Source organism: Manacus vitellinus, unplaced genomic scaffold (genome assembly GCF_001715985.3).
Source record: "Manacus vitellinus isolate BGI_N305 unplaced genomic scaffold, ASM171598v3 scaffold_3_pilon, whole genome shotgun sequence".
NCBI lineage: Eukaryota > Metazoa > Chordata > Aves > Passeriformes > Pipridae > Manacus > Manacus vitellinus.
Window position 1 is genome coordinate 46,936,321 of NW_021940535.1, and position 27,209 is coordinate 46,963,529.

The 27,209-nt window shown below is 38.4% G+C and overlaps 1 protein-coding gene across 1 annotated transcript in view; it reads left to right on the forward strand.

Moving 5' to 3' along the window:
- Positions 1 to 27,209, forward strand: part of PTPRN2 (protein tyrosine phosphatase receptor type N2) — a 642,799-nt gene that overhangs the window by 557,930 nt on the left and 57,660 nt on the right. The window contains exon 15 of the mRNA XM_029961907.1: positions 21,293 to 21,440. Coding sequence (XP_029817767.1) covers positions 21,293 to 21,440 — 148 coding nt within the window. The remainder of the gene's footprint in view (positions 1 to 21,292; positions 21,441 to 27,209) is intronic.

The window sequence follows — 27,209 nt, forward strand, 5'->3', positions numbered from 1 at the left end:
AGTGTCCATAATTCAGTCAATCCTGTTTAACCCTGGATGAACCCATACATGTGTTAGCTATCTAACAGCATATGTTATATCTTAGATGGTGAGGGTTCAAAGAAGAGTAAAGAAATGCTGTAGTGTCTTGAGAGTACAAACCACACAGAGAGAGTAAAAACATTTAATTTTTTTAGTCTAACCTGAACAAACAAAAATCAGTGATTCAGGGGAGTCTGCCTACGTGCTTTGACATATAGGATGAGGAAAAAATGTTCCTAATGGATGCAGATGATACAATTAGGAAGAAAATATGGGTTAGCATCAAAAGGATGCATTTAGCTTTGCTATTAGGACAAGCCCAAGAGGAGACAGTGGGACATTTACTTAAGAAAATAATTAAACCATAAATGCAAGATTTGCTGAAGGCAAAGCTGGGTTAGGTTCACGTGGAAGATCAGCGTCTCTCAGCTACAGCACAGAAGCAGATGATTGGACTTGATCAGAAATGCTCATGTTCTGTGTCACTGTGGGTCACACTGAAACCAGGGAGCTGACCCAATTTATGTCTTGCTTAAAAATAAATGCACATATCTGTAATATCTTATTTACCTGAATTTTTCCCCCTCTGGAGATGCTGTGGCTTGTTGGACCTCAGAGTAGAAGAGGAGAGAGGTGAGCTCTTCCTCTCCTTGCCTTGCAGATACAAGCGGAGGAGAGTGAGGGGCCACTTTGCGACTTTTATACCATTCAATACAAGATATTTTTCAGTTCTTCTCATTTCCTGCTGCCACAATCCTCTTATCTTTTAAATTTTGTAGATATTTTCTGTGAAAAATATCTCAGTGCCTAAAAAACCAATGAGAAATATTAGCAAGGGGCCAAGTAAGAATGGCAAATACCCTCTGCTTTTCAGGGTAAATGCACTTACAGGTCTGTAAATGTGTTTTTCAACTCCACAGTGTGCAGTGAAGGAGCAGTTAGCTGAGCTAAAGCTCCTCAGTCTTTATTGTTCGTAGGTGCCAGGATCTCCCTAGAGAAAATAAAGCAATGGATTACTGTATAGAGTGGCAGCAGGAAATATTTTATTTTGATTTATAAACAGAATAAAACTTTAATGAAAATAGCCTAGAAGTGTGTCTGTGACTGCTGAATGACTCCATGTAATCTTGCTCAGAGGTAGCGTTGGTCAGAAATATTTCTGTAAAGCTGTTTAATTTGCTGGAAAATGCTATCAGTCATACCTAAAGTGGTATTTAAGTCACCTCAGCTTTGGGATTGTTGGAACTTGTGGTTGACCACAGGTACTGTTTCCTTGGAGGACTTGCCACGTGTGGTTAGCCCATTGTTTATCCTGCTCGAGGTCTGGAGAAACCAGGAATTTTTCCAATCCTGTGGCTGTGAGGCAGTCTCCTCACTTAGTCTGAAACCAGCTTTCAAGGAGAAAAATCCTGCATTTCTGCTGCTTCCCTGTGCAGGAAAGGCGATGTCTTTGCACTACTGACAGCACCGTGAGGTGGTTTGAGCTGTTGGCAGGAGGAAGCAGGGAGGGCTCAGGAGGCCCAGAAGGACAGCGATAACAACATTCAGAGCTTTTTTTTTTTCCTTTTCACTGTCTTTTTCATCACATTTATAACAGGAGGGTGGTGCATATGGCACATTTTGATTCTGTCTTTCTAAAAAATCCAAGCAGTTTGGAAAGTGTAATTAGAGGAGCACGTTTTATGCCGTCATGTTTGTGGCGCTGACTGGCTGGTTTCTGCAGGAGCAACAACACAGAATGCATGCCCTCATTTTAGTCACCATTGGTTTTGAAAGAAAACATTTTACAGAAGGTCACAGCAAGGGAAAGCATAGGAACTTAGAATTAGATTTCCACCCACTTTATTCTCCTGTGTACATCTATATTTCAGGTGACAAGAGAAGTTCTGGTAAGGGGCAAGACTTCATTTGCAGCCCAGCAAGAAAACTAGAAGGGTTTTAAAAGTGTCTAGGAGAGATTTGGTCTCCCTAACTTGGGCTCCTATCTTATTCCTATATTTTAGGCACTTAATGAAGTGTTGGTGTTGACTTGAGTCCATAAATTCTCTTCCTAGTTGGTGAAGTCAGTGGGTGTCTATGAAGGTCTCCAGAGAATTAGGTAGAGAATGGATTTCTCTTGAAACTCCTCCTTTGTGCCTGCACCATCCAGTTTATGTCTGCAGCTTGGGTGAAGGAATCTCTTCTCTGTGCTGTGGCACAAGTTCAGCACCTAAGTTAGGTGGATTAGATCCTACATCTGCTTCATGTATTACCCTGCTTGTTTGATTAAAATAATTATAATCTTTTATGAGGTTTTAAATGAAGAACAGTACTGCAAGGAGGGAGTGTAGGCTTTTGATGATAACATTATGAGGTTGTTATCTGAATACTGTATAGGAGAGGGAATTTGCAGAAGCAGAAGCGATTTTCTGTGTTGTGCTGGTTTTTTCGTCGTAGAGAGAGATGTGCAAAATTTGAAGCATTATACATAAATTAGGATTTTGAAAGTGTGAATTTATGGAAGGTCTTTTTCAATACTTTTTTAAGCTGTCTCTGGGGAGTCTTGTCCCAGAGGGTATTAAGCTGCTGCATGTATAGGAAATAATAATAATAATCTGTGATGGTTTGTGGTGCTGTACTTTTCAGAAGAAGAAAGTTTTGTACCTGGGCTGAATGAGGCAGTGGGAACAAATGAACTACAGCTTGAAACCCAGGGCCTTACACCTAAAGCGTGTAAGTCCACTTGATCCCCTTGTGTTTGGCAATATGCCTGCAAACCCAGAAGGACTTTCCCCATGGAGAAGTGAAGGATGGCCTCACATGAGAACTTGGAGTCAAGGTTCTGGGACAGGTTGTGTCCCAAAAGGTGACACAGCCTGAGCTGGGAACATGGGGTAGAGACTTGCTGCTGCAAAACCAGACAAAGCCCAGATGTTGAATGTTGCATCCATTTTAGTTTTGATGCTGAATCAATGGTAGGATTGCTGTAGGACTGGAAAGGGTAACAAGGAGGGAATAGTTTCCAAGGTTGAACTTGGGGGGTTTTTTATAGCATTGGTATCCCGTAGTCTCTGAATAGTAACTTTTTGAATGTTTCTAAGCAATTTCCCCTCACTCTTAGTTTTTAAAATGAACTCTGTTTTAAATGAACTCTATGGGGTAGCAGCTGTAGATTTTCTTTTAATTGAATATGGAAAAATGGAGAACTGAGTGACTGAAGACACACTCCAACAAGAAAAAATATTTGTTAAATCCTGCACCACATCTTGCTGAAATTCCTTGATTTTATTCTTAAAGCTACAATAAAATTGGGAGCAAAGACACCCAAACACACTTCTCTAAATAAAGAGAGAAGCTCCAGCATGTGAGGACCAGTAGCACTGTGCTAGATGCAGGTGTACTTTCCACCTTGACCTTAATCCATAAACACACTGAACATTTCCTGAGCATGATGCAGGGCATGAGTGCAGTGCACTGCCCAGGGACATGTGCTGCAGGGGTAATTAATGCTGGCAAGGACAAAAGTGAGGAGTGCAGGTATGGAAAACAAGGTCTTTGCCACAATCATTTGCTTGATTATTTGGTAGGTTTTAATATTTTTTCCTTTTTCCACCATTTCCTTCTACCAACATTAGTTTCTGTTTAGGCATTTCAAGACTATAAATACCCTGTTTAAAAAAAGCTTAGAACTTAGAAAATGAAGAAAAAAATCCTCCCTCACATGGGAAGGGAGACAAGTCAGTGGCAACATTTAGCTAAAGGCATAAACTCCTTACACATGTGCTAAGTGGATCTAAATCCCAACTTACCTTTCAGCTGTGCCAGTATAAATAGTTGTAGAAGTCTTACCAAATTAAGTCCCAGGAAGGCTTTGGCCCTAAAGGCCATTTCATCATGAATAGTTGGACAAGAGGAGTCACAAGGGAAAAAGCTGTTGTGTATCACATTACTCAGTGACAAGATAGCCAATATCCAAAAAAGACATAAATACTGTGGATGGGAAAATCTTTACCCGTCTCTTCCCCAAGTTGTCATGCTTTTAGGGACAAGTGGAGCTGGTTGCCTCCTGAAAGATCTGCTGATGAAATAGGTTTATCCCTTCATTTTAAGTGGATTTTTTTCCCTCCTTAAATATTTAAGTTGTTTTGAAACATTTGCTTGTGTTTGTTTAAAGCCAGGACTTGAGATATAGGAACACAGAAAAGCTGCAAAAAAAAGTGAAACAAATTTCCTGGCATATGAAAACAGTTCTACTAATAGAGCCATAAATCTAATAAATGGATGTATGTACTACATAGATTTCATCAGTAAAACTCAGAAAAAATATTCATGAACATGTTACCCTTTGATTCTTCTATTTTTATTTGTTTCATAATAAGGGGCCTCCCTTTTTCTGTATTAATTTTGTTGAATAGGCCTTAGGAAATAATGACAATTGCAGAGTCAGTATTAAATTGAGAAAAACCTTCCTCTTGAACATGGTATGAAATTGATTTCAAAATCTTTTTTTTCCCTGAATTCTTCCCTGCTGGTTATTTTCCCCAAATGTTTTCATGATTAGAAATAACTCGACAAATTTCTGTGACTACATCTTGGTCTGTCGTTTGACTGCAAAGTGTTTATTCCAGCTTTGTTTAAGCTGCTTTGGTTGAACACTTTTTAGCCAACTTATATCATTCCCTAAGGCTTTTAGTAGAAAGATGAAGAAAACATTTCTAATAATATTCTGGAGTACTAATTTTAAAAGGGTTACACTGGGAGAAATACATGACACAAAACTAGGTTATGCAACTCTGTGCACCAAGTAAAAAGAAAGGATCATTGTCATGGGTGAAACAAAACTTAGTGGCTATCTGGACTTTTTTTCTATTTCTCCCAGCTTTGTTCCATTTCTAGAGAATATCCAAGTAATATCAAGGCAAGATAAGCATCAGCTGTAGCAAGTAGCAAGAGATGCTCACAGTAGTTTAATGAAAAAGATCTGGGTTTTGAGACTTCAGATTGAATACAAGGGATGTTACTGGATCCTCAGCTGCTTCTGAGAGTCTCGTGGAACATGGAGTCTCATGGAGTGTCAGAAACCAGAGATAAACACTCATCCAGGAGATCTTGTCTTTTGGCTCCAAATGCATCCTCAGTAATAAAGTGCTCTTTGCTGTACATGTCCTTTTGTGCGTGCTCACATCATGCACTAAATCCTTGATACCTCATCTTAGCAGATGTAGCAGTTAATCATATTTTGGGTCTCACAGGTAGAAAGGCCTGTTTAGGAAGAAAAGTATACTAGAAAGAGGGTGGTTCAGGAAGACTTCTCAGGCAGGAGACCCAAGATGATATCAAATGTCACAGAGTATTTCTGAGCTGGTGGCAGAGTTCAGATGTTATGAGTTTGGACTCACTGTGGGGTGAAGAATTGGTTCACACAGGTTGCAAGACATGGTGCACTGCTAGATCAGATGACGTGTGGTAAATGGGACTACAACTTCAAAGCTTTTCAAAACAGTTAAGAGTTCAGGGTGAAATTGGGACTTGCTTCATGGTTCTTCCAAAGAAGGAACATCATACTGGCACTGTGTTTTTGCAGTGTTGTACCTGTTGCAGTTTAAGATGTGCAGGAGAACTCCAGCAGTATTTTGAAGAGCTCTTTCTCTTCATGTGGGCTGCACCAGCAGAAGTTATTGGAAGTGGTCTGATTTAAGATGCTATTTGTAATGAAGACAGTTTAATCCCTCCACTGAGTTGACAAAGTCTGGTTATGCTCATCTTCAGGGCAAGATAAAAAAACTTATACTTTGTTTTCTGCAACTCCTTCTGGGATTAGGCCACAATTTGGCAGTGTTTTCTAAGTAAAGTAACAGAATTTGGGTGGTATTTGGAAAATTTGATGTGTAGGACACAGACAAAATGCTCCTGTGATCATTAAATTTTGCATACGCACCCACAACGCAGCTGTGGAAACATTTTTAAATAAGGAGACAAACATTAAAATAATCTGTGAGGTTCACTTGTGGATGACATAGTATTTGCTGTTCCATAAAGGAGAACTGTGTTACTTTTTGGTCAAAACCAGATAAAGTCTTCTACTCTTAAATATTGCATCCCTACCCCAGTACATCTTTATAAAAAACATAATTTTACTACGAATTTTCCTTCTTTCTGTAACTCTCCTTTTGTTTCAGACTAGAGTAATATCTTATTTTTTTTCTAGTTGGCAGCTCTCCCTTAATGCTGTCATGTCTCCCTTATCCTCTTCTCCTAAAGTCATGAGCTAATGTGGCTTTAGGTTGCCAAGCTGGCCAGGAAAACCCTATTCATAGCAAGGGAGAATTATGAGTTGCCTCTTGTTGCTGGCTGCTTGTTGGGCCTTTGCATTGAACTAAGAATAGAATGGAGGGGTGACAAACTGCTCACAAGCATCACCTCCTCCAATAGCACCTGCTATTGCTCTGGGAATTATTCTCTGCCCTTTTCTTTCTGGAATGACTATGACGGCTGGTGTCCGGGTCCAAAAATGTTTCTATCTTCAGTCTGGTTAGTAGTAGATCCATTAATATCTGCTGAAGATGGTTGGTTTCTGGATTTGACCCATCTATAAAAAGTATATCTCTGACAGTATCACAACTCTGTTATTTTTAAGATGGCTTATGTGAAGATTTGCCTGCTTCTGAGTGGGCTATTTGTACTAACTAAAATATTCCCATGAACCCCCAAAAACCCTACTGCACATAGCAACTGAGTTTTACTAGCTTTCAGAGTGCAGTGAATTAAAGCACGTTACTGTGTATCTCTTATTAAATATGGGCATGTGCAATACATTTCTGCAAAGGAAATAAAAAATGACAATGTCTCTTTTTTGGATGCATTATATTTATCCTTGAGCATTGAAGAGAGACTGGTAATTATAAAGTTGTTTAGGTATTTTCATTTTAAAGTTAAAATGGTACTGAACTTGAGAAAGCAAGTGCAGTCAGTTACTTAGTACTGACTACTTCTTTCATTCTTCTCATATTTAAGTGGACTTTAGCTGGTTGCAAATAAAAATACTAAAGGACTGGCAACGCACACCGTGATTTGTGTTCTTGCTGTCATGCAAATTCACAGAAAGAAGGAAACATATTAAAGAAATTCGATAAGACCAGGTGGTCTGAGTGAATAATTTCCCTTTCATTAACATATTCCCCTTATTAACTCTGTAATTAATTGTACATAGCTAAGGAAAGCTATGGAAATTGCATTTTGAGATGTATCAAAGCTGACTTTATGCTTCAGACTTCCATGCAATTTACTATTAATGAAGCAAGAGATGGAGGCCCCAAATCTATAATTATTACTTACTATTTGAATGACAAGCAAAGAATTTTATCAACACAGTTTCAAATGAAAGGGGATTAGCAGCTAATGTTGAAATTGTTAATCTTTCTTATTAAAATAATTTTGACGAGAGTGTTTAGCCTGAAAGAGGTTTCTGGAACATCATTTACCATTAAAACAGCTATTTTCTGAGGCTCAGTATGAATTTGTCTAAGTTTGACAGCAGGGTGCAAATATTTTTTAAATGAATGAATATTTTATGGGAGCTGAGGCTGTTCATGTGTGAGCTGATGCTGAGCTGCTTGCTGTGTGCATATTCCTGGAATGTGAGGCAGGATGGTAGTTCAATATCCATCTCACTAAAGTGAAGATGTCTACTGAGATAACAAGGGAAAAAAAGCTACAGTAGAAAAATCTGAGAACTGAAATTGTACCCAGGGCTGTATCTGCAGATGAGTGATTAGCAAGTGGGAGCCCAGTCAGAATTAGGCCCTACATCTTGGTGATATTTTTATGACACAGAAAAAGGTTATAATTACATTCAATAACAATGTTACTTCATGTTTATTTAGGCCTTCTTATTCCTTTAAATGGTCGTATGTTTTCAGGTTTTGTAGGTTTTTATTAGCCTCATGTGCCTTGAGAAGATTATTCATGGTGGCTGATATTTGGGGGCAGAAATATAACATATACAACTTTTCAGTGTTAATGAAAAACTATTTGGCATTTTAAATCTTAAAACTTTTCCTTGCAATATTTGCAATTTTCCTGTCTTGCAGGAGCATACAAATGAAGCTGACAAGGCTGCTTTCACTCCTTGGGATGAGGAAATTGTGAATATATAGTGATATAAATGGTGAAAAACACAGCAGTGATAATTTACAAAATTTAATTTGTGGTGGTCTCGGCCACATTGGTACTGGAGAAGATGTATGTTAAAGAACCCTTTTAATTTACCTGTGTCCCATTACAGAAAAAAGCTAATGGAAAAGATATCACATGTCTTTGCCAGTGACAAATTTTGCCAGTAGAATAGACAGAGATCATTTCAATGCTTTCAGACATTATTTGCATGAGCAGATAGACTGTGTATAGAAGTACCACCAACACAACAAACCTTTATGTACCTGCTCTACCATGAGATTACTCGAAGCTTTACCTCTGTGTGAACCATGTCAAACTTCATTGGGTTCACTCTGAAAATTACAGGTTAGATAACTAACCTCCTATCTGCAGTCCTACAATGTTCCTTTGGAACAGTCTCACAGACAGAGTCTGTTGTAGCATAAAGTGTCATAGAGTGCATTTTCGCTTCATTCATCAGACAAAATCAAAGGGTTTTTAGCTTAAACAAGTGGTAATGATACCTAGAGAAGCACTTTTATTATAAACTCATGTTTTGCATGTGTTATAAATATGTTTTAGATCAAAGACATCAAGGATTCTTCTTAATCTGTAAGAATCATAACAAACCATGTGGACCAGGACAGCAAGAGAGTAATCTGGGGTAGACTGAAGAGATGGAATTTGTCAAGGACAAAGCTAATGCAGAATTCAAACCCAAAGCTTTTCTAAATGCAGCAGTATTTCTGATGCAGCTATTTATCTACTGCTTTAGCTGGAAGGTACCTGGAAGGGTTGGATTTATTAACCACAGCCACCAGCCAGAAGCAGCAACATAAGATCCCCAGGGCAGTGCTGCCTCACAGCAGGAGGGATGTCTTGCTGCTGCTTAGGTGGGCATGTTAAAAAAAAAGTGCTTTCTTCTTTCATCATTGCCTCCTTTCACCTTTTGATGTGTGTTTGCATTAGACCAGTTTGACTGAAAGCATCATAATAGTGTCTAATTGATGTTAATGTAGTGAATATACTAATGGTGTCTAATATATTATCTTTTCTAGAAGTCCAGAAATTACTTTTGTGTCATTTGAAGTTTTGTTGTAGACAGGAAAACCCTGCAGTACCTGAGGATATGCACCAGCCTTCAACTTACCCTTTGTATATCCTCACAACTGAATTTTCACAAACTTTGTCCTTCAGGTGGCATTCTGGGGCCTGATATTAGAAATTTTGATTAAAGTCACCAGGATCCTTTCAACTCACTTCAGTAACCAAAATAATAATAAGCCAACTCTCATAAAGCACTTTTGATCAGTAGGTTCAAAACTCTTTTTAAAGGTCGATATCATTATCCTGCCTCTTTAGTCCGGGGAACTCAGGCACAGACAGGGAAGCATCTTGACCAAGACTAACCTAAGGTCAAGGAAGCAGAACCGGGAGTAGACCTGCATTCCCTCGTGTCCCAGTGCTGTGCTCTCACAACTAATCAGATTGGCTTTAATGGAAAAAGGGTTCTGTCAAAGAGTAATGTTTTTGCCCTTTTTTGTCACTCGTTAGTCTTTTTTTAAGACATGAAAGTAGGACATGAAAGTATAAAGGAGTTCTGCACCCAAGTTTTTCAGATTTCATTCTATGAGTTTAGTTTTGGCCTCATCTAAGAGCAAAATATTGCATATTTGGAGACCTTACTGAAAGATATTTACTACACATTGGAAAAGCTTGTGAAAACCAAACTGAGGATGTGCAGTCTGTAGTAAATAACCTCTATGACAGAAAAGGGGTACCATCCACATATTCCTTGGGTCTCTTCTGAATTGATAACAGTTTTCTTTAAGAATATATGTACAGTCTGCTAGATCCTTAGCAATCACACACATACACCGAATTTTAGGTTCTTTATTTTTCTTTTTCTTTCTGTTTAACAAGCTGTACTTTTACTGTCTATTCAGAACTACTACTGTCATTCTCTCAATGTGTTCTCCTTATTCAGCATTTGAAGGAAAATAAACAGTATGCAAGGAAATGTTGAGAATTATCAGCTATGACCACAATTTGCTTCTTCCCATAGTGTTTTCCTAATTTGCTGTGTTCTGGGTTTTGTTTTTGTGACTTTCTTCCTTTGCAGTATAGTGTCTTCTTTCATCATTTCACTTCTTTGTTGACCTCTATAGTCTGTTCTTGGCTTCTTTTTCTGTCCTCTTTTACATTGTTTTTTTCCTCGTTCGTATTTTGCCCTCTGTCACTTCAAATATTTTCATCTGTGGATTAGACCAGTGTTCCTCAAACTTCTTTAAAGTGTTATCCTTTACTGGCTTCCATGGAAACCCAAGAGTCCCAGGAGTAGGCAGGATATCTTCAGCTTATGCATTTCTAAAGCTTTTCTGCCATCACTTCACAATCCCTTTTGAATGCTTTCATGAGAAAAATATTTGAGAATTTGAGAATCACTGAGCTAGGCCAACATCAGTTGAAAATCCCATGGTGCATAGATAAAAGGTTACCTAAAAATTGGGACACTTTCTCTAGATTTGGAAGCTGGGTAGATGCCAACTGCATCTGTCTCATGGCCAGCATTGCTTATTCTGCTACTGCATGTTGGCTCATCGTGGCTGTGAGTGTGACATGGAAGGGACAGGGCAGAAGTCAGGCATGTCTTCTCCCACGGTCATCTCCAGTAAGTCCTGAAAGTGCTTCTGTGGAAAAAAGAGTTTCTTCAGGGCTTTTTGTCATAGAGTCATAAAATCATTTGGGTTGGAAGAGTCCTCCAATATCAAGTCCAGCCATTAAAAAATAAATATCCAACCTGCTTTCTGAGCTGTCTTTTAAGTCAAGCTCTTTGTTTTTACTGTTCCACTGGGTTTGCTCTGCATCCATGTAACTGGCAGTTACACTAATTGGGTTTATTCTCTATGGTTTGCAGAGGGCAAACATGGAACTTCCCAGGTAGGGGACTCGGTTCCAAAATGGTCCTGAGTACAAGGACTTGATCATTGAAGATGTTTGTGGAGTTTAAAGTTTCCTGTCTCTAACAGTTATGGGAGTTTTCTTAGGAAAAGGCTGATTATCCAGTCTGTTCTGTCCCTGCTTTTTCTCACGGGTGACCATATGGTCACTTGTGCTTATGTGCATATTCTGCCACTGGGCTGTGGGTGTAGCATGAATTGCAAGACTTCTGGGATTTCGTTTTGCATGTTCTCTAATTTCCACAAACCTATGTGTGTGTTTCTGTATAAACTCTTGATTTGATATGCACCCGCACTGCCCCCACCCCCCAAAAACCCCCAAACCCCACACTGAAAAGCAAAGGGGTTTTCCTTTATGAGTCATTATTTGTTTCTGGAGAAGCACCTTTTCACTTTTATTCACAAGTTTAAGAGTAGTAGTAAGAGTATTACTGATTATCCCTTTGCTCTAGCAGGCATGTTATGTTTGTAAAAATAATATTTTCCTTTCTCCCCTCAAGATGGCCAGTGTCTAACAGAAGTATAATTTGCTAGACTATGTATAAATCACATTGTGTGCTGTATCACTTGGATGTACATGATCATGGTTGCCTGGGTTTTACTGGTCTCATTATCTCTGAAGAACATGACCACGCTCGAAGAGAAGATTATTTTTAAACATGATGTTTTCAGATTTCTTTATTTATCTCCGTAATTTTTATATATATAGTAAATGAAGACTATACAAGTGCTCTGAAAAAAACCACAGACTTTAATTCATTAAAATCTAAATTTGAAAATACGGTATCCAACAGGGAACCCAAATTTAGATGCTTAATTGAGTTAGCAGGTCTAGGAGAGGAAGAAGCCAAGGAATTTAGTTTTATGTTTTCAGCTAGGTAATTAGTGTACAGTAATATATTTCTAAAGTTTTCATTTCAGGCATACAACAGGCATGTAAATGAATCAGAAATATGTCTTGAGTTGCAGTAGGATGTTCAAAACATGAGTAAAAAAATGAAGCGAGAAGAAAGGACCATCTGAAAAATAGATTTAATGTGTAATAAGTAAATAATAGTTTCCTGTGAGAATGGAATTGGGTGTCAATATTTATCACAAAGAGTCAGAGAACTTGATTTGTACATTTTTGTGCAGTTTTCCTGCTGGGTTTTATTCAACTGCGTATCTTGTGCTTTTACATTTTAGCAAAGCTACCAGAAGCGCTTCCCAAAATGTCTCAGTTGATGAATTCAGCTGACACTCTCCTTGGCTCCAGTTCCTATACTGCAGAGCTGTCTTTAATGGGGAGTTTTGGATTGTTTTTTTTTTGTTTTGGATTTATTTTTGCTTTTAAGAAATGTCACAACATATCCCATGCTGTGAAATAACAGTATTTGGCTAAGAGGTTTAGCCTTCCATTTATTGAAGTAATATTCCTCCTTTATTTGAAGGTTATTTATTATTTCAGATTTTTATTGTGAAATCTGTTATAAGAAGTATGGAAAGTTTAGAAATTGATTCTGGATAATTCATCTTTTAAATCTTTATGATTTAGTTTGGTATGTCTTTGAATAAGCAACATTCAACATGTGCATAAATTAAATTCCTCTACTCAACAGCAACTTCTAAACAAAACCCCAAGACTAAAACCTGTTCTAATTCCATCACAGAACATTTGGTATACCCTTATTTCAAAAATGTTATCAGATATGGATTCATTAAAGTTGCCTGACTTTCAGCCACGTCTATAAACTTGATCATGGGATAGGGAAAAAACAGTCAAGAATATTCCTGCAAAATGAGTGTTTTAGGAGCTTATTCTGTGACCCTGGGAAATTCATTTGGTGTTTCTGGCCTTTCATTTCCCATCTGTGAAGCAGCAATGATACTTGCCTCCCCTGCAGAAGTAATGTGAGTACTTTCAGACTGTTGGACAGAAGGAGCCATAGAAATATAATAAGGGAGCATATTATATTCTTTTTATGGTAATCATCTTCTCTTTTTTGTTGAGGTTTATTTAAAGCAAAGTAATTGCAGGGGTGAAACTTCATAGGCGTAATTTAGATTTCAAGAAAGAGGGTAAGGAGGAGGAGTTGAGAGTGGTTGCATTTTAAGACCTAAAAGACACCATTAAGTAGCTGGTAATCCTTGAGAAGGGATTCTTTGTACAGGGAATTTATCTTCTGCTATATTTAGAAATCCAGATAGAGTAAATATTTCATAATTAGGCATTGCATTTTTTTAATATTTAATTTCTTAGCTACATTTCCTTTCAAAAGCATACCTGCCTCCATCATTCCAGCTGAAGCAAAAAGTTGCAAAAATGGAAGCAGTGAATTCAAAAGCATCACATGTACTTTCCAAGATTTCCTCCAGAGATGAAAACCTGCATCAGTCCACACCAGGTTGTATCCAGCCATTTCACTGGGATTTCACTGAGCACCTTTGGCAGCTGGGAGCTGTAAGAAAAGGGATTAGCAAGGGTTTGTGTGACACACACTGATCCCAGCACCTGCTGATTGGATTGAAGTAATCCTTTTACAAGTTACAAAACTCTATTATCAGAGCATTAAGAGAGGGAGAGAGGGTGATATACGCTACATCAAGGGTACATTAATTTAGGTAAACAGAACATAGGTTACCATCTAATGTACTTGTGAATTACGGTCATTCTTGGCAAAAGTTACACTCTGGTCTAGTCTGGTAGATAAAGCCTTACACTGACCATGCAAAGATGACACTTCTGTAGCAAACCAAGGACAATAATCTCAAATTATTTTAGATGGCATGTTTAAAGCACAACTGCTCTCTGTGTGCATGCTTAGTTGTTTATGATAAACTTTACATCTAAAAATATGAAACTGAAACTATGGAATGACATTTTTTATTGTTGGCTGATATTACCATGGAAGTTAATTTATTTCCGAGTAATACAACCTACTTGAAGCAGTCTAAGGGATATTATTCTCAACCACACTGAATGGTTTCTTTGTCAGTGAATTCCCTCCCTCTGTCTTTGGGGGTTTTTTTTCAGTTTTCCTTCATCACCTATGATAGTATGTACATTAGTAGTGTTTTAGGCCAAATTACATGTAGAGCTCCATAGTATTTTCCAGTACATAATTAACAAAGCTTCAAAACTAATCTTTTCACTGGTGTAATCAGGTACTGAGAAATACAAGAAAAATTATATCGATACACATCATGGTAGTAATATTGCTGCAAACACAAAGGAGGAAAAAAAGTTTATTGGTGTATTTTATAAAGAGGAAATTCAAATTCCCAAGTTTTTATTTCCCAGAGTTTTTCATTTGTGGTTACTGTAGATAGGAGATCTGGGATGGCACAGGACAAGTCAGAAAAGAGAAAGGAGCCTGAAATGTCTGACCAATCAGATGATGAAATCCAGGTTCCATTAAAGTAGTGGATACAGAACACTCCCTAGGATTGAAAGCATGTGAGACTTTATAGCCAGATGTTAATTTACTGAGACTTCTTTCAGATACAGGTTTTGTGAGATACTGACAACAATTTTATATGTCTATATAAACTCAATATAACTAGTCCAATAAAGTCACATTTATCTACAGTTAATATTGAAAACCTGATGAGCGATGTTAGGACTAAAGCTAGTGTTTCTAACAGTTATGGAGAGATGCTTCAGAGATGAAGCTGGTCTTAATAACAACTACAGGTTCTGCATTATTGTGAGTTGGTTGGAGAAAACTGATTTTGTTAACGTGTTAGTTGGTCAAAAGACAGAAATTGGGTGAGATAGTGCATCCTCTATTTATTTGAGGTCAGCTTTGTCAGGAAGAAAGGTAGGGAAGCATGAGCATAGTTTGGCTCTGCTCCCATGTTTCAGCACCACTGAAAGCATTCCTCATGGAAACACGTGATGAGCTCCCAGCCTTTGGTCTCTGCAAGAACAACACGGAAGTTCAGAGAGAAAGACTGACCTTCTGCAAACATGAGTCCAAAGTAACTTCAGTATTACCATGAAACGGTGCTGGGAGATGAGAAATGTTTAAAAAGTGAAAAAAATTTGGTGCTCTGCATGATCTGAGCATGGCTCAGAGTTCTAATAATGACATTGATCTCAGGGAGCTTTATTTGATCAGATCTGGACAAGTGTGGGTGCACCAAAATAGAAGAATAAAGTAATAATTTTATAAAAGAAGAGTGGGGAGAAGGAAAGAGGAGAAAAGAAATGAACCTTTCTATTGCTGTTTCCTGAGTCCAAACTCCAAACCTGGAAAATAATGGAGCACAGATTAGAAAAGGAATTGCTGATTATCTAGCAAGAGATTTTTCAAGGGTATAAAAGGAAGATAAGTGTAAGAGTGTCATTGAAAAGGATGGGGAAGGCTGGAGTCTTTCCTTTGTGCATTTGCTAATCTCCTTCATCCTTTCCATTGGATAGCTGAACAGTGAGTAAGAATATGCATAATTCTACAAAGAATAAATTTTGCCTGGACAAACTTAATTGCTTTTTATTTAACTAAAACTACAAAACCAGTAGATGAAGTGAAAACAACAGATGTAATACATGTGGATTTTAGCATAGTCTTGAAAAATTAATGTCAATTTTTTAGAGGACAATTATGTGGATTGAAATGGGGCTAAAGGGTGATATACAAAAAGTAATGATCAAAAGCTATGTATGGAAGTGTCTGGCTGAGTACAGGAGTTGCTGTTAGCTCCAGTTATACTTAACTTTTTAAATAATGAAGTGGAAGTGAATGGAAGTGACAATGGCTTTTACAAGTGATATCACAGTCTAAAGTTCTGTACAGGCACAGTGATAGAGGAGTAATTCAAAAGTTTAGACCTGAAAACACATACAACAAATAAAGTTAAATTATCTTTGAAGAAAAGTCACAAGAAGAGATATCTATAATTTTCATAGATCCATTAATCCATGATCTGTGAAGACACTAAAATATATACAAGCAAAATTTATACAGAGCAGCAATATTCTGAACAAGCAGACTGAGGCTGAAATAAATGGATGGGTGAAAATGTGTAGCAAATTAAGTTTGCAATAGAAAAGCAGTTTTGTTGACATCCCTATGAAAAAGCTGTCTCAAATGAGGAGGAGTATTCCTTATTGAAAATATTTGCACGTTTCCAGGAATACAATGTATAGTTCATTTAGAGTCTCAGGAAATAGTAACAAACTGTGTTTTAGGCTTCTACTTTAGATACAGGGCAGCCAAATGTTAGAAAGTTTCTTAGTACGAGAAACAACATTATTTGAAGGCCTGGAAATAGGTAATCAGGTAGGCTTCTTCTGTCTCTAAAGAGAGCACTGTGAGTAACATGAAAGGGAACAGAGAAATTAACTGTGAAGCCACTGATGATGTGGTATTAAGCCAGGAAAAGGAAGAACAAAACTGTGTACAATGTTGAAAGTAAATTAGATTTATGCAGAAAAGTATTTCTCATATATAGTCAATGCAATGTGTACTGAAGACCAAGGAGTTAAAGCAGAACAGCAAGAATGCTGGGGTGTCCCGGGACAGAACAATGCAAAGCTTTGGCTCCTGCACTGTCAGGTGAATGATGTGGATTCGAGTGGTAACTGTTCTCAAGCATTAAGATAATTTTGCATCTATTTCTTCAGCTGACATTTGAAATTCGATTAGGCCTGTCAAGGTGTGTCAATTTAAGAGTTTCACATCTTTTCATTGAAAGAGGCATCCTTAGTCATGAAAAAGGGTGTTTAATCAAGTACCATACTGGAATTATGCAGTCAAAAATAATTGTAATAACCGAACATCAGCTAATAAAATAGGCATTTATATTTAAAATTACTATCTTAACAGATGCAAACCATACTATCTCTCAAGAAGGTATTTGGTCTCTTCTCCCAAGTAACAGGTGATAGGACAAGCGGAAATGGCCTCAAGTTGTGTCAGGGGATCCCTTCTCTGTGGTGACCAGTGACAGGACCCAAGGGAATGGCCTGAAGTTGTGCCAGGGGAGGTTTAGGTCGGATGTTAGGAAAAGGTTCTTCACCCAGAGGGTGGCTGGGCACTGGAACAGGCTCCCCAGAGAAATGATCACAGCACCAAGACTGACAGAGTTCAAGAAGAGTTTGGATGATACTCTCAGTGAGTCATCTTGGGGATTGTCCTGTGCAGGGTCAGGAGTTGGACGTGATAATCCTTGTGGGTCCCTTCAACTCGGCATATTCTGTCATTCTGTGATATTAGGGAAAATTTCTTCACTAGAAGGGTTGTCAAGCACTGTAACAGGCTGCTCAGGGCACTGGTGGAGTCACCATCCCTGGAGGTATTTAAAAGACATGTACATGTGGTGCGTAGGGACATTGTTTAGTGGTGGACTTGGCAGTGTTGGGTTAAGAGTTGGACTCAATGATCTTAGAGACTTTTCCAACCTAAATGATTCTGTGATTCTATGATTTAGAGATTGACCAGACAATTAGAATTTAATGGTTACATTTTTAACCTCATTTAGTCACAGAGCCTGTACTGGATGGCCCTTGAAAAAAGAAAAGAATAATGAAAAAAGTAAAGAAAAACAAAGCAGTTTGACCCCATATTACAACATCAACCAAGCACACTGGAAGTTCTACCAAAGCCAAGGCAGGCTGCTGTGTTCTATCTTTGTGTCCTTGTTCAAGCACACGGAATCTGTCTTAATATTTGCCACTGGCACCATCTCTCTTGGCCAAAGATTCATTGTCCCTGGGACAGCTTTTCATCCCCTGGCTGAAAGCTCATCTTTTGCCTTACAACTGGCATGTCTCACACAGTAATAATAGATATCACAACACATCCGGTCTCTCCACATAACATTGGCACATCCTCCTTATCCCTGTGGTATGTTTGGTAGCAAGAATATCTCATCTATCTGTACACGAGAAAGTATGAACTGGGCTGCCAATTGTCCTGGCAGGTGAGGGCCTGTGGAAGGAAAATTAAGACAATGGAATTTAAGGCACTTCGGAGCTGTCCAAGCAATCAGTGTTAGTTTAAATGATATACTTTGGATTGCAGGACTTGCCTTGATGTGGACATATTGGTGAGACTAGACTTCTACTTTTTCAGCAGGCTTGAGGAGCGTTACAATAACAGTTGTGACAACCTCTATTTATTTTACCTGCTGCTCTGAGACAAGGACAATCATGTGCGTGTTTGACATGTTGGTAATGAATTTCTTTTGTACCAGGCAAATACTGCAGAATGTCTCATCAAAACATCCTAATTAAGGAGTGGATTTGAGTAGACATACAATCTCTAAAATATCAGAAGTTCCACTCAATTTAATGTACATCCAACACTCCCAAGAGAGTGTTTCAAAATCACTAAGCTTCTGTTTAGCAAAATGGGGATGAGCGTAGGGGCTCTGAAGGACTGTAAATGAAAGATTACTTAACTCTGAGGGAATTGTCTGGCTCCTGAATGTTTTAAAGCAAGCTTCTTTCTCAGTAGCTTTTAAAAATGTGCGTAAAGCAGATGTTCGTATTGTACAGAGCCTTCCATGGGTCTGTTTAAATAGTCAAACACCTTTTCGAGGTCTGTCAGGAAGTGCCCTGTGAATCTGATATGTGTGATGTAGATATTGAAACTACTCAAAAAATGGTTGTCTGGTTAAAGTAAAGACTGCAGTGTATTTTCATTTGAAGATTCATTTCTCTTTACACTCAGAATTACCTGGAAAATGAAGGTAAAAGTAAAAACTTTTAAAAATAGGTGAGTTTATTTAAAAGTTCATGTGCGCTAAAAGCAGTCAAATTACCTTAACTGTGTCATATTTGATGATTTAAAAAGGAAAATAAAATTTCTTTTTAAAATACAATCCTTGAAATCATCAAAGAGACAAGTTGGAGTTAACAGGAAGCCTTTTGCTACATATAGCCCTGCCTTAGGAATAAAATGTTCACGGTCTTTTTGCTACAGCTTCGTGGATCTCACAGTATTTTGGAGAGACTCAGTGTTGGCAGATCTGTATATCTGCATAAAATGTCCCTGAAGTCTATGGGACATTGGTGATAGGCATGTCAAAATTAATCACATTATAAAACTGTGGTCTAAAATGGGAAGATGCTACGGGCTGGTCCTTGACTGCCTGATCTCTACTGCATGCTAAACAGCTGCTCTGGAGCCAAGACTATTGGCTCTGTGGTATTGTAAGATTTTGCTATTTTTTTCCCTTTGCCTCATAAAAATTCCTATATACCAACAAGTCTCTGCTCAGAAGGAATTATCTATTTCTTTTATGATGTTCAGTATACATAGCCAGGCACAGAATCACTGGGAGAATAGAACAGGATCTTTAGCCTTCCTCTTTTCCCCAGTAGCAACAACCTTTTGGCAAGGAGAAGCAAACTATCAGAGTATGGTTTCCTCCTGTTAACTTGTAAGTTAAGTCTGGTAACACATTAGCTGACCCACATGGCAGGGCCACGCAGCTCTCCCAGCTCCCCATTCGTAAGGTCACAGCTCTGTCCACCGTAATGCGTTTCCTTCATTATAAAAAAGAAGCAATCACACAGTAGGTGTTTTGATTGTATCTAGGCCACCACTATTCTTTACCTCCTTTAGAAACCTTTCTTCTAATGCAATATCTTTCTGTGTCCTTAAAGATGTACCTTCTGGAAGCATGACTTCTTGAATTGCTTTTCAGTAACCAGGTTTGATTTACAAATCTTGTGTAAAGACGCAGGCCCCCGACAAACTCTGCACAGAACAAAGCTGTGTGTCAGGATCTCTTCTGTAATCAAAAAACTGTTCAGGCTACATGAGAGAGCAATATCCTGCCTTGCTGACCAGGTGGGAAGCACAGTGCACAGCTCATGTTTGGCAGAGGAGAAGCTGCAAGTTTTCTGCACCTTCTGCTAAACCTGTTGAGAGGGCACGAGAGCCTTTCTTCTTCAAAGCATGTTTGGAAAGAACAATTCAACATAACAGAGATTGTCTAGGAAAAAGGTTTTCTAAGCAATTAAACTGCTTTCTATACTTCACAGTAAATCCTTTACAGGAGGTATTTCTAGACAAGGTTTGCTACTGACTGGGCTGTATTATTGAGGGCTCCAGCAGGAATCACTGTAGCCGATGTTTGGATCAGAAGCACACACAGCTCTGCTCTTGACCTCTCAACCCCTGTCCAGACCCTGAGCCTATCTCCTAAAGTCCATTAACATCAACCTACCTTGTAAAGGTAGTGTGGAGTTTAATTTACAAATATGAACTGTGTGTAATATGAGATGGTTCTGTTGTTGCTGTAGGAGAAGATGGCAAGGTTGTATAAGTAGACTTACGGTACCAGGTGATAATTTTCTTAATTCTCATGTTTAAGGGAGTGGAAGATTTCTATTTTTCCTCACCCTTTTTCCTTTCTGCTCTTCCCCCCACCTACTTGGATGATTTTCAGGTCCATAGGGTGAAGAAACAGGGTTTTGGTTCACTTTCCACAAATCTTTGGAACTAAATTCCTGATCCACTGCTGGACTGGATCTCTAGCCCTGGGAGATCTGCAAAAGCTTAAGACTTGCACCAATATGCTTTGATGGGCCATCATTCCTGCCACAGACAGACAGTTTTCTTTGGTGATGCTTTCCTAACAGATTAAGCTGAATGCAATGTAAAATCTTTAACTACACATATTAATATTAATTAACAACACCTTAGTTCTAGGCCCTCTCTGTGCCAGTCCATATGTAGAATGTTTCTGATGACCCAGTGCTTGAACCATGACACTTCTGCTTGGCTATTTTTTAATTCTCTTTGACAGCTCTATCATTGTTGTTACTTGCATATTTGCTTGAACTTTAGTTTTAAAAGCCTTTGGTTTTACAGGAGCTGTTGTTTGTAGTAATTTTTGTCAATGGAGTTTTGTTTCTTTTCTACTGCCTGATGAAAGAGATGGTTGTGCTTATGTTTTCTAAGTATTGAAGAAGAAACACTTTCCTCCTGAAGCTCAGTAACTGGATGTTTCACACATTTCCTCTCTGTTAGCACTGGGACATTTTAGCATTCTCATTCTGTATAGCACAAATAAGCTTGAAGTTAAATCCCTGAAGTGAATAAATTAGCCATAAAACTGAGGGTGTTTTTTTTTTTACTCCAAAGCTTAGGATTCCCATGCTTTCCGTCTTGAGAAACATCCTTTTAGCTTAGCTTTTGAGCCTAGCTAAGTAAATGCTTAATGCAGTATTCTTTTAATTCCAGTCCTACATGGAAGATCACCTGAAAAACAAGAATCGTCTGGAGAAAGAGTGGGAAGCTCTGTGTGCTTATCAGGCCGAACCCAGCGACACCACCATTGCACAGCAGGAGGAAAACATCCCGAAGAACCGCTCCCAGGCTGTAGTACCATGTATGTACACTTTCATTCAGATGATGGCGTTTTAAGCTCTTGACACTTTTCCGAATACCCTTTGCACAGTGGTTTGAAAGCTACAGATGGCAGGCAAACAGAATGCAGAGCAGCTTCTATGTGCACTACAAAGATGGGGCTACAGCTATGGGCTGGGTGCATGTCCTCTTGTCCTATCAGATCATGTTTATCTCCTTAAAAGTTGCATATATGTTACTAAAATGCACAACTATGCCACATAACACTGCTGCTGCAGCTGTGCTGTCTCATGAAATCCCATAGCCAGGGTGCTTTTCAATGCTGAAATATACTTTCTATACAAGAGTGGCATCTGTAGCCATTCAACAGAAAGAAGTTTGGCATGTGTTGAGACAAGTTGGTATCATGTCCATCCAACAGTAATACCAGCAGTCTATAGTCAGAGCTAGATCATCTGTTTATCAGATACTCAGCTGTACTGAAAGAGCCCCTTTAGACTTCAGTGGATAAGCTTGCAAACTGGCTTCTCTCTGCAAGGCTTAGGATAAAAAGAGAAAAAGGGAAAAAAAAAAAAGAACCCATGTTTATATTCCTAGAACCTGTTCTTTCCTGTAAGCAGCCACCTTCTGAGCTTGAAATAAAAGTAACATATTTTTCCTATGCAAATATATGTATCTCGTAGATTACATTGGTAATCTATGGGCACACATTTTATTAAGCAACCAATGAAACAAAAATGAAACTGAGAATACATGCACAGTCCACAGCAACCAAAATGCTCTCAATCAGTGTGCCCACAATCCAGCTGGATAGCTTGGCAAACATATGTATCTATTTTAATTTTTAAAGTGCCCTGAAAACATTAATTTTCACTAAGAGAACCTTGAATAATTACTATTCCTCCTTTAGAAATGGGGAAATGACAGGTAACACATTAAGTAAATGTCATAGCCAGATTTAGAGTGAAGATTCTTTGGAAGTATGTAATAATTTAACTGAGCCCATAAGTCCTTGCATATTTGCTTCAGCAGGGTTTGGTTCTTTTGTTTATGTAGTGTCTCTTTCTGCAATACTTTGCTCCTCAGGAGAGGAGTACAGTAGTTTGGCAACATTAATTCTTCTGAGTAAATAAGGTGCTGGTCAGAAGCCTTTTGAGGCAACAGCATCAGTTTGCTGACTTCCATATGTTTTGGGATCAGGTCTGTTGAGAAGCTCTAAAGAAGTCGCCATGAAAGTTAAATTAATTAAAGGAATGCAAGACTTCTGTGCTCTTTTCCATCCTGAAAGAGCAGAATTTAACCAACATGACAGGAAGTGAAAATTGCTCCATGAAAAGTGGTATTGATCCAAGTTAATCTTCCCTCTTAAAGTGTTCTATTCAATATGGACTTACAGTCAGACCATCTTAAGCTATTTCAAGTCCCTGCTCATAAATTAAGCCAGATTGGTTTTGGTTGCTGCCTGGAGGCAGCATGGCAGCTACAGGTGTTACCAGAAATTGGTACTGATTATTTGACTGATGTAGAAACTGTGTCTGCATGATACAATGAACTAAGATAGAAACCTTCAGACTAGACTTGTCTACCTCTAAATCCAGAAGTAACATGACCGTAACAGTGCTAAAGAGCCGAGATTTTTACTTGGGTGTCAAAGAGTCATTTAGGTTGGAAAAGACCTCTAAGATCGTCAAGTTCAGCCATTATCCCAGCACTGCCAAGTCCACCACTAAACCACGTCCCTGAGTGTGACGTCTACGCATCTTTTAAATACCTCCAGAGATGGTGACTCAAGCCTATTCCAATGCTTGACTACTCTTTTGGTGAAGAAGTTTTCCCTAATATCCAATCTAAACCTCCCCTGGCACTGTTTGAGTCCATTTCCTCTTGTCCTGTCACTGGTTCCTTGGGAAGAGAAACCAACCCCCACCACGCTACAACCTCCTCTCAGGTAATTGTGGAGAGTGATGGGGTCTCCCCTGAGCCTCTTTTTCTCCAGGATAAAGACCCCCCAACTCCCTCAGCTGCTCCTCATAGGACTTGTGGTCCAGACCCTTCACCAGCCTCGGTGCCCTTTGGATGTGCTCCAGCACCTCAATGTCATGCAACACCAGAGAGCTGAAGTATTTTCAGAGCTAAGATAGTCTGACTCTTTTCATCATGTTGTACCATGTGGATGTATCAACCTACACTGATCAGCCTTCAGTTCTCTGCCATTGCTTCTTCCATGGTGTATTGTTACACCTGTTCTTCCCGCTGCCGTGTCTAGACTGAATCAGTACTACCTGGACATGGGCAGGGTGACCACAATCCATCTGAAGTTTTAGTTAAAAGCATTTTAGCACATTTAAAAGGCAAAATACTATTTTTACTTTGTTTCTACAATGTGGGAACTTCTATTACAACTATTAGTGCACTGGGAATTTTCCTTTTTGACTGAATTGCACAAAATTACCTGCCTTCACTTCCTGAAGTGGCTGCACACTGGTAAACAGCTGTCGTGTTATATCCCTAAAACTATGTTGTTGATGAGTGAAAAGTGTGGCATAGAATTTAAACAGTATTAAATTTTGATAAGCTGGTTATTTTAGACTACAAGATTAGACTGAGATGAGAAGGCCCAGTTTGCCTGCTTTTTTTTTCCTTGTTAGGCACTAAAACTATAGAAAAAAGTCATAGATTTGCTTCATAATAAATGAAGAAGCAAACCTGATATGATTTTAATATGCTATAGAGTTGTTATGCTACATTCAATGTATTCTCACAGAGTAATGTCTTGTTAGTGTGTCCTTACCCCTTTCATATTAATAATCACCTTGTCAAGGTAAAACAAGATTGCCAATTCATGTAGAAGATTTCATCTTAGGAAGGCCTCAAAGAAGCTTTAATATCATGTTGTATTTGCTTTTCATTTTCCTTTCTTAACCAGTCTTAAAACAATACAGTGTTATTTTTTACTGATTATATAACCGATTTAATTTCTAGATTAACATTATCACAATTTTATCATAGCTTGCTCTTATACCTATCTTCTCTATTTACAAACAGCTTTTAAAATACTTGATTACAGAACACCTTGACACTGCACTCAATTAATTACTAGTTAAAAAAATTATAACAATTCGAGTAACCTGTACCTTCTAGATTAACAAAACTGTATCCTTCTATCCAATCAACAAGCAGATTGCTATAATTTAGGGCAACCAATGTTTATATTTAGTACTATAATTTAGTGATACCTTTTTTTCTGTAGTAATATATGAGCAGCCCAAAAAAAGCTTTCCAGTATTTCTTTTCTCTTTTTGCATCTCTGCAAAACAAACCCATCTCAATAGGGTCAATACTGTATGTTTTGATGTATGTATCCCATAAATATGTACAGGTGTTTAAAGCATTTGGCAAACAAGTTTTTGTAGTGAACATCTATCAAAAGCTGCCCACTGTAGCTGTGTCCATGGGTCATGGTAGATATTAAAGCAACCTGCTTATCTCTGTGTTTGGCTTTCCTGCAAAGGAGAGCAAAGCATGTGTGGGCAGAACATGCACCCAGCTCTGAGGCTTGTGTGCTTTTTAGAGCACAGCCAGGGGTTGCGCACCTAAGATGGAACACCTGAACAGAGGGCACCTCCTCCAGGTTTGTTCATTATCTGTGTCAGGAATGGATGTACGAATAGTGCTCTGAAATAAATGAACTTGATTTCAGTTCAGAGCCAAGAAAAGTTCCATTTCGTGCTGATCATCTATAGGCAAAATAATGATAATCAACAGATTATGATTCTTCATAGTCTTCAAACTGCTCCACTTTTACTCCTTGGTAGTTCTTCTCTTTCTTTCTTCAGTGCAGTTCTGTACAGTGCTTTGTATGGAAAAAAATCAGTCTAAATCTATAAGGAAGAGAATGATGGTCCAGGCAGAATGTGCCAGGTTGATAGTTGTAAGATTTGCCCTGATCTGTGTTGCCTGGGTTCACACAATCCAGAGTTGTCCATATTCCTTGGTTTTAGCCTTTTTTTTGTTGATTCTGTTCCTTCAGAAGTATCTGATTAAAAGGAAACAGAAGACAGAGGGAAGATGTGAGTCTTGCTTTTCCAAGCTTTCAATCCCCATCTAATAACAGAAATGATAGATCTTCATTAAGTTTAGACAGAGGAATCCAGTGCCATTTGAGATGCCTAAAGTATTCAAGGTACCCAGGCAGAACTAGCAGCTATAACACAAGCTCTGTGAGAAGCCTGTGCCTCTCCTAGCTGCTAGCCTGAGTGTCCTTAAAACACCTCAGATACCACTAGAAACCCACACACAAGCATTGAAATCAAGTTCTCTGGGCATGAGTCAGTGAAATCGTAGATTAGGATGCCTAAATTTAAGTGTCTCTGTGTAGCTGCCTCCACATGAGCCAGGTGTCAAAGCACCTGATACCACCAGTGAAGAACCAGTTAGTTCAGTGACATCAAGAGAGCTCTGCAATGGCCAAAAGTTGGTGTTTAGTTTATGGTGAAATAGGTCGAGGATGCCACTGTATATCCTGTGTGAGTTACAGATGCTGGTTCAAGAGGGTACAAGTCTTTAGGTCTTGTGACGTATCTGTTATCCTTGTGCAATGTCTCATCTACTTTACAGTCTCTCAAACATTACATCTTCATGTTTAGCCAACTAAATAGAGCTCCATTAAGTGTAACCACTTCACATGAAGATATCTGTATATAGATGCCAAAACTTAGATTTTTTTAGTCTATAAATTGAATTTTTATATACTGTAAACTCATGTGTGTCTGCTTATATTCTGTCCTTTATCCTCTATCCTTTATATTTTATAATTTATATTTTATATGTGTATAAAATACAACATTGTGCTATATTTTTCCACAGCCACAGGTTAGTCTAGCCATCTTATTTAGGAAGCCTCTCTCTGCCGCATATATCCATCTACATATTTTGCTTTTCTTTCAACTGTGGCTTGGCTGGAGCAATAGCAAATGCAAAGTAGTTCAGCACTCAGTAGCAGCTATTGTAGATACTTAAAATGATGATGAGTTGTAGCTTGGCCAGATTGCACTACCTAGTAACAGCATTTGTCTTTTCTCTCACTGCCTTATTACCATCCCTCTCCTCTCCTGTTTCTTCATTCATCTTTCTCACTTTTTAGATTGATCTTACATATCTTCCTTTTTTTGACATGCCTGTCCTTACTTTTACTTCCTGCTTCTCCTGATTCTCTTTCCTTGCTTCCAGCATAATCAATATGCAGTTTACAAAAAAAAAAAAAATGTTATTACTTTGGTGATTTTCCCTGTAGTCACTCATTGTTACCATAACGTTCTGGTGTCCGTGGTATTCTGTTGCAGTTTTTTTTTCCTTTTCTTCTTTCCCTGCCTGTTTCTAAAGATCTATTATGCAAGTTCCTAGAAGCTTTGAGGTGATAACAGGCATAGACAAGCACAATCTGTTCATTGTCAATATGAATGCTTGATGCTGCAACTGAAGCACACATGGGTGCAAACTCTTGATATATGCGGAAAACACATGTACAACCTTTTTTGCACACTTTTTTTTTCTAAGTGCAAATACAGTCTCACCACCTTTTCACTACCAAAGCCTTAACAAGTCTCACCCTCTGATAAACCCTCCAAGACAGCAGAATAATGACATGGCATTATTCAGAGGGTCTGGATAAAACATTTTGTTTTAAAAAGAAAAATCCTGAAGTTACTTATCTGACTCCTGACTTTTATTGGAGAGTCACCCTGCATCTGTTTGCTAAAAACTCATGGATCACTGTCTGCTCTTTCTCCCT